Here is a 15998-nt window from a genome sequence, read left to right as displayed (position 1 = left end):
TTATAGGATCAAATGAAAATAACATAACTATATTTATATTTATGGTCCTTTAAAATATATACAATTTATGTATTAAACCTTTTCATACCCAACATTTTACTATATACGGACGTCTCCAATTTTTTTTATTAAATGCGGTGTATGCATTGAATATCATTACGATCAAATCAAAATAATATAATAATATTTACTTTATGGTCTTTTAAGTTGTATATAATTTATGTAATAATCTATTTTATACCCAGCGTTTACTATAAATAGACGTCTACTAAACTTCATTTTCACTCCACAATATTTTGAAAAATAACTTTTTTAAGTAAAAAAGAATGAGTTGGCAAAAATATTTTCTAACATTTGATGAGGTTAAATGAGAATGTATGATCATTTATTACTATTAAGATATCTATGTTTTTATAAATCACATATTCATATTTGTATCTATTGATTATGCTAATGTATTTACACAAATAATATACATCAAGGTGATGATACTAAAAATACTTATTTCACTCGTATGATATCATAACTTTAAAACTAGTATGGTAAAATAAAAAAAGTTAATTTTATTATTAAAAAATAAAATAGAAATAATTATTATTAATTTAAAATAATCTTACAAAATAATAAAATGTTTCATCAAAAAAAATATATGATTAAATATAAATAATTATTAGTAAATCAAAAACAATTCAAAAAATTAACTTGGCTGGTTAATAATAGGCAATTAATTAATGCTTAAGATTCTAATTAAATTCATGATCTTCAAGCGGTTGGGGGCACAAACGGTTCGTTTGACTCAGTCGTGCCTGAACTCTTCGTATTTCTTTCTTTCTTCTTTGTATCCACTTTTTTAGTTTTGTTTTGTTGACATTAAAAGGATCTTAGGGGGTGTTTGTCTTATCTTTTGAGAGACTAAAAGTCCTTTTAGATAAAGATAGCAGAGAAAAGATGTTTGGTAAAAGCTCCTTTTGAATTTTTCATAGAAAGAAAACTGACTTTTTGGAAAAGTCAGGAAAACCTGGCTTTTGTAACTTTTCCCAAAAGTCCTTTTGTCCTCTCAAAAATAGCCCAAACACCCCCTTAACCATTTTCCTCTGGCGCTCCAAGAGTAAAATAAATTGATTTCAAGAAATTAGTGACAGCGGGAAGAAGACGATGATGTCGGAGAGCAAGCGTTCTCCTTCTCATGCTCTCCATTTTTTCTTCAGTTGTCCATTCTATAAACCCACATTACCCATACTCATAGTTTCCATCCGATGATCAATAGTACATAAACATTCGCTGTACATCTCACGCCACCTAGCCTGCTGCTTCCCTCTTCTTTTCCCTTTTTGATCCAACGTCGGTTTCTTGAAACCGAAGCCTCTCACCCCAAATATCAATTTATACGCCCCACTCTCACTGAAGCGAAGACTTGAAATATTCTTTGGTTTGATCTCAGCTAATCAAACGTCCAGAATCTTGAAGCAAAGCAGAGAAATAACGAATGATTATCATCGTGGTTTTCCACTTTTTTCTTCGACATCTTTGCTTTCACCCAAATCGACGCCTCTCACAGGCTCCTGCGCAGACGATGGCCATAGTGGACGGAGGGTTTCTTTGTGCTAGTCTAATTCCACTATTTGTTTCCCAATTTCACAATGCTGAGGTATTTTTGAACTCTGTTGGTTTTAATTTGTTATTTGGGAATGCAATAGGTTCTATTAAGGTCTGAGCTCATACAGATAGGTTCTGAAGAGCGTTTATTGCTAATTATAGAGGTATATTTTGTTTCTTTTCATCTTCTTGACTTAGGTGGGATATGTTGATTCTTGGATTACTTGCTGAAATACATGCAATGCCAAATCTCAATTATCAAGTCTTCAATTGAAGTATGTTCGAATCTATGTATGTGTACCACATGTACAATTGTGATTTTGTACATATTCTAATGTTGGTTTTTCCTTTTAGATATTGTTCAATAATCTTGATTTGGACATGAAGACAGGGTTAGGAAAATTGAAGGAAACCCTGATTTTTGTTGGTTCATCTCAACAAAATACTGTAAATCAAGGTGAATTACCACATATTATATACCAGGTTTGTTGTGTATAGATGTTTTTGTTTTGAGAGTATTTCACTATCTGATTTTCTGGTGCCTTTTATTTTGGTGGACAGCATGCTACATGTTGAAGATATGAATATGCTTCTATTTTTCTGTTTTGATTGCAACTGCCAACTAGATAATTAAAAACTGTTTGCTGAAAAACATATTATTTACTTTTGTAGGGTGCTTCCAATGGTAATGGATAAGGCTATTAATGAAATATTGTCCAGAAGAGTGTTTCAAACAACAATGGCACTTGTTTTAAAGTTAGTTCTTTTTTTTTTGAATCCTCCAAATTCTGATGAACTATATCCATACTAGTTTGAAATCTGTCTCTTATATTACTAGCAAGGTTCATTGTTAAGCATTTTCTGTTTTGTTCATGTGTGATTGATTGTGTATTATTTTCAGATAAGAAACTCTCTACAGGGTTTGAATAATGCAAGTGAATCCCTTGAACATGCCATGCAACGTGTTAATGTGTTATTGATGACAACCTTGAGTTTTTTTTTATTCTTGTTATATACATTGCATCCTGTGTTTATATTGATTGATGCATGTGTCATACTACAAAATGAAATTACTATGTCACATTTATAGTTTTAATTATGAATGTCCAAAAGGTAGGTAACTTATAATCTTTTACTCTTTGCTTATATTCGTCTGATAAGTGCTAAGGACTTCTAAAAACAGAAGTTCTGAATATATTTAGCTGTACAAGTTTTTCCATTTAAAATTCCATTCATCACAGCTATGGTTTTAACTATTAAGTCTCTGATAGGGGCAACAACATAATTTTTTTACATACGTTCTAGAAAAAAAACATTCCAATAAGGTAGGTCACTTGTTGACCGGTTTAACTGTTAAGTCTTTGGTGACATGGTGTCATGCATTTGACAATTCTATGACCTTTTGATGACGTGTCAAATACTTGCCATGTCACCTCACCAAAACTTAGCGGCTGGTTAAACTGGGAATAGAGCATTTTCCAGTGGAACCAATTTTCAAACAAGCTGAATAAAGAAAAGCTAATAATATATATATGATTCTTTGTTGTTAATGATTTCCAGATTTATGTTTGGATGATTGTTACAGGTGAGTGACACAGCAAGGATGATGCATGGTGCATTTAATTATATGTTCTGAACCATTGACATGACAGCTACTAATTCATTAATCAACAATCTTTCACCGACTCGCCTAATAATTTCTCTCATCTTAATATTCTTCATTTTTAAGTCCTTAATTTATCAATCTAATCATTATTAATTTCATTCTTGTAATGTAAAACCAGGTGTCTATGACTGGTTTTCCACTTTTCACTGGCTATGCCCACAGAGGGTTTCTTTTTGCCAGTTTGATTCCACCATTTGTTTCCCAATTTCAGAATCTTGAGGTATTTTTGAATTCTTTTGGTTTTAATTTAACTGAATTTTACTAGAGGTGCGAAGTTCCTATGTTTCATTAAACTTACATTTTTATTGGGCTTGACCTATTTTTTTTATTTGATCAGGGATTCGATTATGGAATATAATTATTAATACTATTGACGACGGTGAGTGGGAAAACCGTATGGCGGTTGTTTGCAGTTCAGTCGATCCGGTTCGTCTTCTTCTACCCACGACTGCGTCCATGCCGGTAACTGCTGCATCAGTTCGTTCTTCTAAACCGTCTAAGCGGTTACCATAAGCGACTATATAATCTCATGCAGACAACCGACCTTGCTTACTGAAAACTGAAGATTGATTGCAGGTAAGGGCTTGAACCCTAATTTAATTTCTTCATATTACGAGCTCTGTCTTTTGAAAGTGGTTTTAATCTGACATATAGTTCATCTCTTCTCTCTTAGTTCTGCAATTTCATTGTAAGAGTTTCCTGTTGCGCCTCCTATATCTCCATGGTCGTCATCAATGGCCGACTTCACTTCAGGTATTCCCTAATTCTATCAACTAATGCTTCTTTTTGGTCTGGAATTTCTTCTATAGTTCATATACTTCCCATCGATTTCTCTCTTCACACCATTCAAATATCAACATTTCCCCTATCTTGATTTAAGTTCCAATTTTAGCTTCTGGCTTGGATAGAAATTCTTAATGGTTAATTGGTTTTGTTTTGAGATTGTTATGATTTTCTAATTTGATAACTAATAGTTATCCATGATTTAGGTATCCTCATAAACTAATTTAATGTCGTCTTTTTGTCTATATAATTTGATTGAGGTTTTGACCTTTAGAGAAGGTATTGAACCTAATGGAAAAGACTTTAATTCCATATAATCCTATTTATTAACTTGCGGAAGACAACATAGCGATCTTGATTTGTTGTATTTTGGAATTTATGTGAACCTTCTTCGTAATTGTTTACAGCAGCAGCTCCATCTCGCCCCTTCATGCAAGTGGCAGCCACTGAGGAGGCAGTTGCTCCGCCTCTAAGAGTTGTCTAGATCTAAAGATTGGTATTGTGTTTCTATTCTCTTAATTACATAACGATTGAGTTATGGTATACAATCAGGGGGTTTCATATCTGTTTGAATTCTTTGAAAAGTTTGATGTTATGGTTATCAGTTGCTGCTTACTTGCTGCCAAAGTATATTCTCTTTCATATTAATTGACTTTATCTTATTTGCATTCATAGGGACTAATCTTTTCTTATTCACTGATACTACAGATTTCAGTGAATGAAAAATACAGGAAGTTATCAAAACGGGTCGCCTTTTACAGTGTGGATTGTAGAGATTCTTATGGTGAAATATTTGTTGATTTGCAGAAGTATTCATACGCCAAGGTTATAATTTTGATTTTTAACTTCTTATTACTTGATAAAAACTCAAATGGTAATTATAATCCAAAAAGTCTTTTGTATGATTAATGTTTTGTTTTTCCTTTTGTAGAAAAAGGTTGATGAGACAGTTGAATACCAATTACAGTAACCATCATTTGAGGTATAACTTAATCATGTCTTAAAATACACTTTTGTTAGAATTATATTATTGGTTTAAGTCATTTTTTTAACAATGTTAGATGTGATTGTCTGATGGAATTAGAGAATGAATGAAATGGTTCATGCCAATGAAATGAAAAGAAAAAATTTGTTTGTTTTTTTTCTAGGAATGGAATGGAATATTCCTGAAAGAATGTGATTCCTTCCATTTTGTTAACTTTCATTTCTTAGATAGGGATTTCTTTCCATTCCATGATGGAATGGAATGAAGAAGTGTAATATGACATTATACCAATGTCACTATATCCCCAGTTTCACATTAGGTTTGTTCTCATTCTTTAGTTATATTATTTCATATAGAAATCTCATTACAATATTATATTATAATATTATCTATAATTTCACAATCGACTATTTTATCTTCAAGGATTGCAATTAGATGTATAATCTTAGAACCATATCCATCATCACTTTTATTTGACATAAAAAAAAAACTATATCTACATTCTTTGGGGGTCAGACAACCTGTTCTACAATGTGTTGATCAAACCAGAATGGCCTACATGGTGGGGTTATCTTGCTTAAAATTTAATTTTGAAAACAAATACAATGAAAGGTAAGACCTTGAAAAAAAACGTTTGTATGGTAATGTTTTCAAGTTTTCTTAGTTTCATTATCCAATAATGATTATTTGTTGACATGTTTAATGATTGGTTGATTTTACTCTCCAACATTATATAATTTTAGATAGATTGTTTGTTGACATGTTTAATGATTGGTTGGCAGTAGAGTAAGCTAACTGACTTCCTTTTTTTAAGAAAACTTCCAGAATCTTGATTCAAATTAAAATGGGTGTGGTTATTGTTTTGTTGAATGAGTGAAATGGGCTATGGAGTAAAATTTACAAGGCCCTAATAAGAAATATTTTCACTTTATACCAGATTCAACCCTCCTTCCTAACTAAAACTCATATGACTCAAGTAGTTTTATTTTTGCAGCCTAGGTATATGGTGAATCAAGTGACAGTTGGGGATTTTGCATGCTTTATGTCGGGAATGATTTCTTGCAACAAAAAAGATTGGTGGTATGTTATCATTTTTCTGTTATTCCCATATTGCCCCTGTTAGTACCGTTAAGTTACTCTCTCTTTTCATAATATGCATTTTGTTTTTATAGCTTTCAAGTGTAAATGCTATCATTTCAATCATTAATTTCTTATTCTCCTTAACTTTACTTTCTGAAATTAGAAAAATTTAATGTTGCTCAAGTCCTCAACCCTTCATTTTTATGGATGTTGCTCATGCAGTCGAATTGCAAGGATCTTGATTAGTTTTTGAATAGATTAGTTGATTCCTGTATCATCTTTAAAGAAATATGTATATTCAACCTGTAAATGGTAAAAAAACATTATAACATTTTATAAAAATGTAAAAGTTTATAAAAAAATATTGATTGAACAAATGTAAAAGTTTGGCCAGTAGAGCATCTGGCCAGTTCCTCCTAGGTTTTTTTTAACATATTTTGCCCACAAATATATTATGGTTTTTGTTCTGTTACTACTACTACAGTCCACCTAATTGTAGAACAAATATTTGAATAGACAAAAGGCCATCTCAAGATTGAAGGTAGTTGGTTCACTTTAAAAGAAGATGAATGGCAGCCGATTTGGTTTCAACTAGTATTTTTTTAAGTTCCCTTTTTTATTGCTAATTTTAATCAAATGTTTTATAATTCTTTTGGTGATTGATCAGATAATGCTATGATTAATAGAAACTTTGTGATTGCATGTTGTGTGTTCACGGTCGTGTTTGGGACCACTAATGTATTGTTTAAAAAAGGCTTTGGAAAAAAATAACAATGTACTTGAAAGTAGAATGCTATAATAAACAAATCAACAAATATACATTGTTCCCAATGCATTGTGTACAAAAAGTAATCAACTTTATTATAACTATAATTGGTTAGATTTATCATAGTACAATGATATAATGAGAACGAATAAAAGTAGGATGCAAGAAGGATGCTATAAAAGAAAGTAAAATCAATACATTTTTTACATCAGTCATCCCGGCCACCGAACGGGTATAACACTAGTTGTAGATTGTTTCTGCCTTTTTAATTTTCATGAACACAAACTAATATTTTACTCTTTTTACAGGATGTTGCCATCTGAAACCATGGTGGGCCCCTTCAAGCCCAACCTCATCTGGAAACCAATATCTCCAAAGGTTAACTTCTTGAATCATTATCATGGTGTTTAAAAAAAGTTAACCAATTACATCAATATATAGAAAGCAATTTTGATAAAATTTCTTAGGTTTATATGCAAGAAAAAAGATTGCACTATTCCATTACATTTTCAGTTTTTCCCTTATTAAAGTTATGCTTCCAAAACTCTTATTTATTGCAAAGATTTCATTTTAGAAAGTTTACCTATTACATTGATTATGTATGACTTATGTTTTGTGGTATGTGTTTGTAGGACTTTTCACATGTTATGGGAAAGACAAATAAGAAATTTTCTTTATTTATATTCAGGCCAAGGTATGTCATGTCCTGCTGCTGTTATTCTTTTTCACTTTCCATTTACTCATTGATACAATTGCATCTGAGTTGATACTAAACATTTGTATATTTCCACTTTTATAGTGGGGATCCAAGTATATCCAGAAATAGCAAAATAGTTTAATTTCTTACTCCAAGTATGTTCCACCACTAAACGACTCTATATTTTGTCATTACTTTTTTACAATTAGAATTTTCTCATCTATGCATATTACTATGAAAAAATTTCCAATTAAAGCATTCTACTCTCAAAAATCATCCCATTTTTAGCATTCTACTTTTACTTTTCTTTCTGTTACATCATTAGGGGTGGCAACTCTCGACCCAACCCGTAACCCGACACTGACCCAACCCGAAAATAGACAGGTTTGGGTTGAGATTTTTGACCCGCTAACCCATCAACCCGCCAAAAATCATTCCATTTTTAGCATTGTATTTTAACTTTTTCTTTCTGTAACATCGTTGAACCATCAAACTTCTCTTTTTCTCATCTATGCATTTTACTTTGAAAAAACATCCAATTAAAGCATTCTACATTCAAAAACTTCCATTTATATTGAATTTTCCAAAATCATCTCATATTTAGTATTGTTCTCAAACTTTTCTTTTTGTAGCATCATTGAAACATCAAACTTCTCTTTTTCTCATCTATGCGTTTTACTTTGTAATAACTTCTCATTAAAGCATTTTACATTCAAAAACTTCAATTTTACATTGAATTTTCAATAATCATTAATCATCCCATTTTTAGCATTGAGCTTTAACTTTTTCTTTCTATAACATCATTGAAACATCGAACTTCTCTTTTTCTCATCTATGCATTTTGCGTTGAAAAAAAACTTACATGTAAAGCATTGTACTTTCAAAAACTTCTATTTCACATTCAATTATAAAAAATTATCCCATTTTGAGTATTTTATTTTTAAAATTTTCTTTATGTTACATCATTGAAACATCAAACTTCTCTTTTTCTCATATATGCATTTACTTTGAAAAAAAAAACTTACAATTAAAGCATTGTACTCTCAAAAACTTCAATTTCACATTCAATTTTCAAAAATCATCCCTTTTTTTTATCATTGCACTTTAACTTTTCTTTAAGTAACATCATTGAAACATCAAACTTTTCAGTTCTTATCTATGCCTTTCACTTTGAAAAAACTTTCACTCAAAGCATTTTATTTTCAAAAACTTCCATTTTGCATTCGATTTTTTAAAATCATCCCATTTTAGCATTGTACTTTAATTTTTTCTCATGTATGCATTTTACTTTGAAAAAAACTTACAATTAAAGCATTCTACTTTCAAAAACATCTATTTTACATCCAATTTTCAAAAATTATCCCATTTTGAATATTTTACTTTTAACTTTTTCTTTATGTAACAACATTGAAACATTAAACTTCTTTTTTTCTCATCTATGCTTTTTACTTTGAAAAAGTTTCCAATTCAAGCATTCTACTTTCAAAAACTTCCATTGTACATTCAATTTTCAAAAATCCTCCCATTTTTATCATTGTACTTTTACCCTTTCTTTGTTTAACATCTTTGAAACATCAAACTTCTCATTTCTCATCTATGCATTTTACTTTGAAAAAACTTTCAATCGAAGCAATTTTATTTTCAAAAACTTCCATTTTGCTTTCGATTTTCAAAAATCATCCCGTTTTTAGCATTGTATTTGAACTTTTTCTCATGTATGCCTTTTACTTTGAAAAAAGTAAAAGGCACAAAGTCAATCCCTGCTAATTTAAAAAGTACTTTAACCCTAAATTACAAAAATGGTCCCTGTGGTTTGCCAAAAGTCACAAAGTCAGCCCCTGCTAATTTTTTTTTGATGCAAATGGTCCTTGTGGTTTGCAAAACTTGCACAGATGGCCCTTTTTACCAACTCCGTTAGTATTCAACCGTTAGGGACTGAATCTGTAAGGGCATTTTCGTCTTCTCATTTATGTATTTTACTTTGAAAAAAACATACAAGTAAAGCATTGTACTTTGAAAAAGTTCCATTTTACATTTTATTTTCAAAAATCATCTCATTTTTAGCATTGCCCTTTAGCTTTTTCGTTATGTAACATCATTGAAACATCACACTTCTCTTTTTCTCATCTATGCATTTTACTTTGAAAAAACTTCCAATTTAAGTATTCTACTTTCAAAAACTTTCATTTTACACTGAATTTTCTAAAATAATCCCATTTTAGCATTGTGCTCTAACTTGTTTCTTTCTGTAACATCATTCTCTTTTTGTCATCTATACATTTTATTTTGAAAAAATTTCCAACTAAAACATTCTACTTTCAAAAGTTTCCACTTTACGTTGCATTTTTATATAATAATTCCACTTTTAGCATTGCACTTTAACTTTTTCTTTATGTTATTATTAGCATATTGCATCTTCAAAAATCATACCATTTTTAACATTGTACTTTAACTTTTTCTCATCTATGCATTTTACTTTGAAAAAAAAACTTACAATTAAAGTATTGCACTTTCAAAAACCTCCATTTCACATTCAATTTTCAAAAATCATCCCATTTTTTGCACTGCACTTTAACTTTTTCTTTCTGTAACATCTTTGAAACATCAAACTTCTAATTTCTCATCTATGCATTTTAATTTGAAAAACTTCCAATCAAAGCATTTTATTTTCAAAAACATCCATTTTACATTCGATTTTCAAAAATCATCCCATTTTAAGAATTGTACTTTAACTTTTTCTCATGTATGCATTTTACTTTTAAAAAACTTTATAATTAAAGCAATCTATTTCAAAAACCTCTATTTTACATTCAATTTCCAAAAATCATCCCATTTTTAGCACTGCACTTTAACATTTTCTTTTTTGTAACCTCATTGAAACATCAAACTTTTTTTTTCTTCTGATCTATGCATTTTACTTTGAAAAAAACTTACAATTAAAGCATTCTACTTTCAAAAAACTTCTAACTTATATTCAATTTTCAAAAGTCATTCCATTTTTTGAATTGCGCTTAAATTTTTTTCTTTATGTTATTATTAGCATGTTGCATCTTCAAAAGTCATCCCATTTTTAGCATTGTACTCTAACTTTTTCTCATCTATGCATTTTACATTCAATTTTCATTAATCATCCCATTTTTAGCATTGTACTTTAACTTTTTCTTTATTTAACGTCTTTGAAACATCAAACTTCTCATCTACGCATTTTACTTTTAAAAACTTCCAATCAAAGCATTTTATTTTCAAAAACTTCCATTTTACATTCGATTTTCAAAAAATATCCCATTTTTAGGATTGTACTTTAACTTTTTTTCTCATGTAAACATTTTACTTTGAAAAAACCTTACAATTAAAGCAATGTACTTTCAAAAACCTCCATTTAAAATTCAATTTTCATAAATCCTCCCATTTTTAGCATTGTACTTTAACTTTTTCTCATATATACATTTTACTTTGAAAAAAATTACAATTAAAGCATTCTACTTTCAAAAACTTCTATTTTACATTCGATTTAAAAAAAAACTTCCTATTTTTAGCATTGTACTTTAACTCTTTTTTTCTTTTTTTTTTATGTATGCCTTTTACTTTGAAAAAAATTTCAATTAAAGCATTCTACGTTCAAAAACTTTCATTTTACATTCAATTTTCAAAAATCATCCCATTTTTAGCATTGCATTTTAAGTTTTTTCTCATGTATGCATTTTACTTTGCGAAAACTTACCATTAAAGCATTCTATTTTCAAAAACTTCCATTTTACATTCAATTTTCATAAATCATCCCATTTTTAGCATTGCACTTTAATTTTTTCATTATCTAACAACTTTGATACATCAAACTTTTCATTTCTCATCTAGACATTTTACTTTGAAAAAACTTTCAATCAATGCATTTTATTTTCAAAAACTTCCATTTTACATTCGATTTTCAAAAACCATCCCATTTTAGTGTTGTACTTAAACTTTTTATCATCTATACAATTTACTTTGAAAAAAACTTACAATTAAAGTATTGCACTTTCAAAACCTCCATTTCACATTCAATTTTCAAAAATCATCCCATTTTTTGCATTGTACTTTAACTTTTTCTTTATGTAATATCTTTGAAACATCAAACTTCTAATTTCTCATCTATGCATTTTACTTTGAAAAAACTTCCAATCAAAGCATTTTTATTTTCAAAAACTTCCATTTTACATTCGATTTTCAAAAATCATCCCATTTTTACCATTGTAGTTTCACTTTTTCTTTATGTAACCTCATTGAAACATCAAACATCTTTTTTTCTTAGCTATGCATTTTACATTGAAAAAACTTCCAATTATAGCATTCTACTTTCAAAAACTTCCCATTTTACATTGAGTTTTTTAAAATCATCACATTTTTAGCATTGTACTTTAACTTTTTCTTTATGTAACATCATTAAATCATCAAACCTCTCTTTTTCTCATCTATGCATTTTACTTTGAAAAAGCTTCCAATTATAGCATTCTACTTTCAAAAATATCCTAGTTTTAGCATTGTACTTTACCTTGTTCTTTATATAACATCATTGAAACATCAAACTTTTTTTTTTCTCAGCTATGCATTTTACTTTGAAAAAACTTCCAATTAAAGCATTCTACTTGCAAAAACTTCCATTTAAATTCAATTTTCAAAAATCATCTTATTTTTAGCATTGCACTTGAACTTTCTTTTTATGTAACATCATTGAAACATCAAACGTCTCATTTCTCATCTATGCATTTTTTACTTTGAAAAAACTTTCAATCAAAGCATTTTATTTTAAAAAAATTCCATTTTATATTCGATTTTCAAAAAATCGTCCCATTTTTAGGATTGCACTTTAACTTTTTTTTTTCATGTAAATATTTTATTTTGAAAAAAACTTACAATGTACTTTAAAAAACCTCCATTTTACGTTCAATTTTCATAAATCATCCCAGTTTTAGCATTGCACTTTAACTTTATCTTTCTATAACATCATTGAAACATCAAACTTTTTTTTTTTTCTCATCTATGCATTTTACTTTGGACAAAACCTACAATTAAAGCATTCTACTTTCAAAAAACTTATATTCAATTTTCAAAAATCATCCCATTTTTTGCATTGCACTTTAAATTTTTCTTTATGTTATTATTAGCATAATTCATTATCAAAAATCATGATATTTTTAGCATTGTATGTTAACCTTTTCTCATATATGCATTTTGCTTTGAAAAAAAAACTTACAATTTAAGCATTGTACTTTCAAAAACTTCAATTTTACATTCAATTATAAAAAATATCCCATTTTTACCATTGCACTTTAACTTTTTCTGTATGTAACCTCATTGAAACTTCAAACTTCTTTTTTTCATCTATGCATTTTACTTTAAAAAAATTTCCAATTAAAACATTCTTCTTTCAAAAACTTCCATTTTACATTTAATTTTCAAAAACCATTACATTTTTATCATTGTAACTCTTTCTTTATTTTAAATTCGATTTTCAAAAATCATCTCATTTTGGCACTTCAACTTTTTCTTTATATATATGCATTTTACTTTGAAAACTTCCATTTTACATTCATATTTCATAAATCATCCCATTTTTAGCATTGTACTTTAACTTTTTCTATATCTAACATCATTGAAACATCAAACTTCTTTTTTTTTCTCATCTATGCATTTTGCTTTGAAAAAACTTCCATTTTACATTCTGTTTTCAAAAATCATCCCATTTTTATCATTGTACTTTAACCCTTTCTTTATTTAACATCTTTCAAACATCAAACTTCTCTTTTTCTTATCTACGTTTTTTTCTTTGAAAAATTTCCAATTCAAGCATTCTTCTACTTTTAAAAACATTCATTTTACGATGTATTTTAAAAAATAATTCCATTTTTAGCATTGTACTTTCACATTTGTTTTTGTAACCTCATTGAAACATCAAACTTCTCTTTCTCTTATCTATGCAATTTTTCTTTGAAAAAACTTATAATTCAAGCATTTTACTTTCAAAAACTTCCATCTTATATTCAATTTTCAAAAATCATTCCATTTTTAGCATTGCACTTAAACTTTTTCCTTATGTTATTATTAGCGTATTGCATCTTCAAAAATCATACCATTTTTTGCATTGTACTTTAACTTTTTCTCATGTATCATTTTACTTCGAAAAAAACTTACAATTAAAGTATTGCACTTTGAAAACCTCCAGTTCACATTCAATTTTCAAAAATCATCCCATTTTTTGCATTGCACTTTAACTTTTATGTAACATCTTTGAAACATCAAACTTCTAATTTTTCATCTATGCATTTTGCTTTGAAAAAACTTCCAATCAAAGCATTTTATTTTCAAAAGCTTCCATTTTACATTCGATTTCCAAAAATCATCCCATTTTTACCATTGTAGTTTAATTCTTTCTTTATGTAACCTCATTGAAACATCAAACTTCTTTTTTTCTTAGATATGCATTTTACTTTGAAAAAACTTCCAATTATAGCATTCTACTTTCAAAAACTTTCCCTTTTACATTGAGTTTTTTAAAATCATCACATTTTTAGCATTGTACTTTAACTTTTTCTTTATGTAACATCATTAAATCATCAAACCTCTCTTTTTCTCATCTATGCATTTTATTTTGAAAAAGCTTCCAATTATAGCATTCTACTTTCAAAAATATCCTAGTTTTAGCATTGTACTTTACCTTGTTCTTTATATAACATCATTGAAACATCAAACTTTTTTTTCTCAGCTATGCATTTTACTTTGAAAAACTTCCATTTTACATTACATTTTCAAAAATCATCTTATTTTTAGCATTGCACTTGAACTTTCTTTTTATGTAACATCATTGAAACATCAAATGTCTCATTTCTCATCAATCATTTTTTACTTTGAAAAAACTTTCAATCAAAGCATTTTATTTTGAAAAATTTCCATTTTATATTCGATTTTCAAAAAATCGTCCCATTTTTAGGATTGCACTTTAACTTTTTTCTCATGTAAACATTTTATTTTGAAAAAAGCTTACAATTAAAGCAATGTACTTTAAAAAACCTCCATTTTACATTCAATTTTCATAAATCATCCCAATTTTAGCATTGCACTTTAACTTTATCTTTCTATAACATATTGAAACATCAAATTTTTTTATCATCTATGCATTTTACTTTGAACAAAACCTACAATTAAAACATTCTACTTTCCAAAACCTATTATTTAGCATTGTACTTTCTCTATTATCTATGCATTTTACTTTGAACAAAACCTACAATTGAAACATCAAACTTTCCTATTATTTTCACATTGCATTTTTTAAATCATTTAATATTTAGCATTGTACTTTCTCTATTCTTTATGTTACAACATTGAAACATCAAACTTCTTTTTCTCATGTATGTACTTTACCTTGAAAGAAACATGAACCAGTTATGATAACATACATGAGAAAAAGTACAATGCTAGGATTGAAATGATGACATGAAAAGATGAAATATGATCATGTTCTATGTTTTAAGGATCCCATGATTTTGTTCTATCATTATTACATGTGAAATGATCAATGTTTTAATGATCCCATGATTATGTTTTATCATTATGATAACATAGTAAATAGATTTACGTACTAATAAGTACCATTATGATAACATATATTGACTTTTCAAAAACATCCTATTTCTAGCCTTCTAATTTCAGTTTTCATACTTTTTCGTACATTGCATTTTTTTTAAATCATCTCATTTTTAGATTTTTACTACTCACTTTAATTTTTGTTGCAACATTGAAACATCAGCCTTTTTTTATCATCTATGTAGTTTACTTTTGAAAAATCATCACATTATACCCTTCTTCATTTTTTTCATCTATGTAGTTTACTTTTGAAAAATCATCACATTATAGCCTTCTTCATTTTTTTTATGGTTAACTGTCACATGCCCCTCTGACACGTATCACAATATTGTCCGCTTTGAGCTCTCGCTGCGAAAACTTCCTAGGGGGTCACCCATCCCTGGATTGTTCTCACCCGGGCACGCTTAATTGCAGAGTTTTTTTAGATATGCTGCCCTTACGACTTTAAAACGTTATAATAGGGATGGTTTCCACACCCCTTATAAGGAATGTTTAGTTCTCATTCCCAGCCGATGTAAGATCAGGTGCAACCCACCTTCACCCCCCATTATAGGGTTCGATGTCTCCGTCGAATACATCGACCCGTGCCCCAACCCCGACCAACCGCGGAAATGTCGGGGTTGAGACTAAACATTTTGGATCACAGTCAACAATATATATTGAAATAATGCCAGGATTTACACAGCATTACATTCTTCCAGAATTCGAATGCGAAGAAATACATTGCTTAATAAATCCAAAAGCGATAAACGTGGAATGCAACATCCTGCAAGATAATAACAGAACAAAAGGCTACAATAGAGCCGAC

At 28.9% G+C, this 15998-nt stretch overlaps 1 protein-coding gene across 7 annotated transcripts in view; it reads left to right on the top strand.

Annotated features, from left to right (window-relative positions):
- The first annotated feature begins 1114 nt into the window (after positions 1-1114).
- The window catches only part of LOC145169308 (uncharacterized), a 28745-nt gene continuing 13861 nt past the window's right edge, over positions 1115-15998 (top strand). The window contains exons 1-14 of one of the 7 annotated variants that reach the window (XM_079087884.1): positions 1115-1648; positions 1795-1871; positions 1951-2079; positions 2269-2352; positions 3182-3482; positions 3600-3838; positions 3936-4015; positions 4453-4541; positions 4754-4870; positions 4977-5027; positions 6025-6110; positions 7185-7254; positions 7509-7570; positions 7676-7728. In XM_079087884.1, the coding sequence (XP_078944010.1) occupies positions 6034-6110; positions 7185-7254; positions 7509-7570; positions 7676-7715 (249 nt within the window). In that variant the 5' untranslated portion in view covers positions 1115-1648; positions 1795-1871; positions 1951-2079; ... (6 more) ...; positions 4977-5027; positions 6025-6033 and the 3' untranslated portion in view covers positions 7716-7728. The remainder of the gene's footprint in view (positions 1649-1794; positions 1872-1950; positions 2080-2268; positions 2353-3181; positions 3483-3599; positions 3839-3935; positions 4016-4452; positions 4542-4753; positions 4871-4976; positions 5028-6024; positions 6111-7184; positions 7255-7508; positions 7571-7675; positions 7729-15998) is intronic. The other 6 variants (XM_079087883.1, XR_013742423.1, XM_079087881.1 and 3 more) reach the window with 6 other exon arrangements.

The sequence above is a fragment of the Lactuca virosa genome, chromosome 4, assembly GCF_052849685.1.
Source record: "Lactuca virosa cultivar CGN04683 chromosome 4, Lactuca_virosa_CGN04683_v6, whole genome shotgun sequence".
NCBI classification, from domain to species: Eukaryota; Viridiplantae; Streptophyta; class Magnoliopsida; order Asterales; family Asteraceae; genus Lactuca; species Lactuca virosa.
This window is presented reverse-complemented; position numbering and strand designations above follow the sequence as displayed.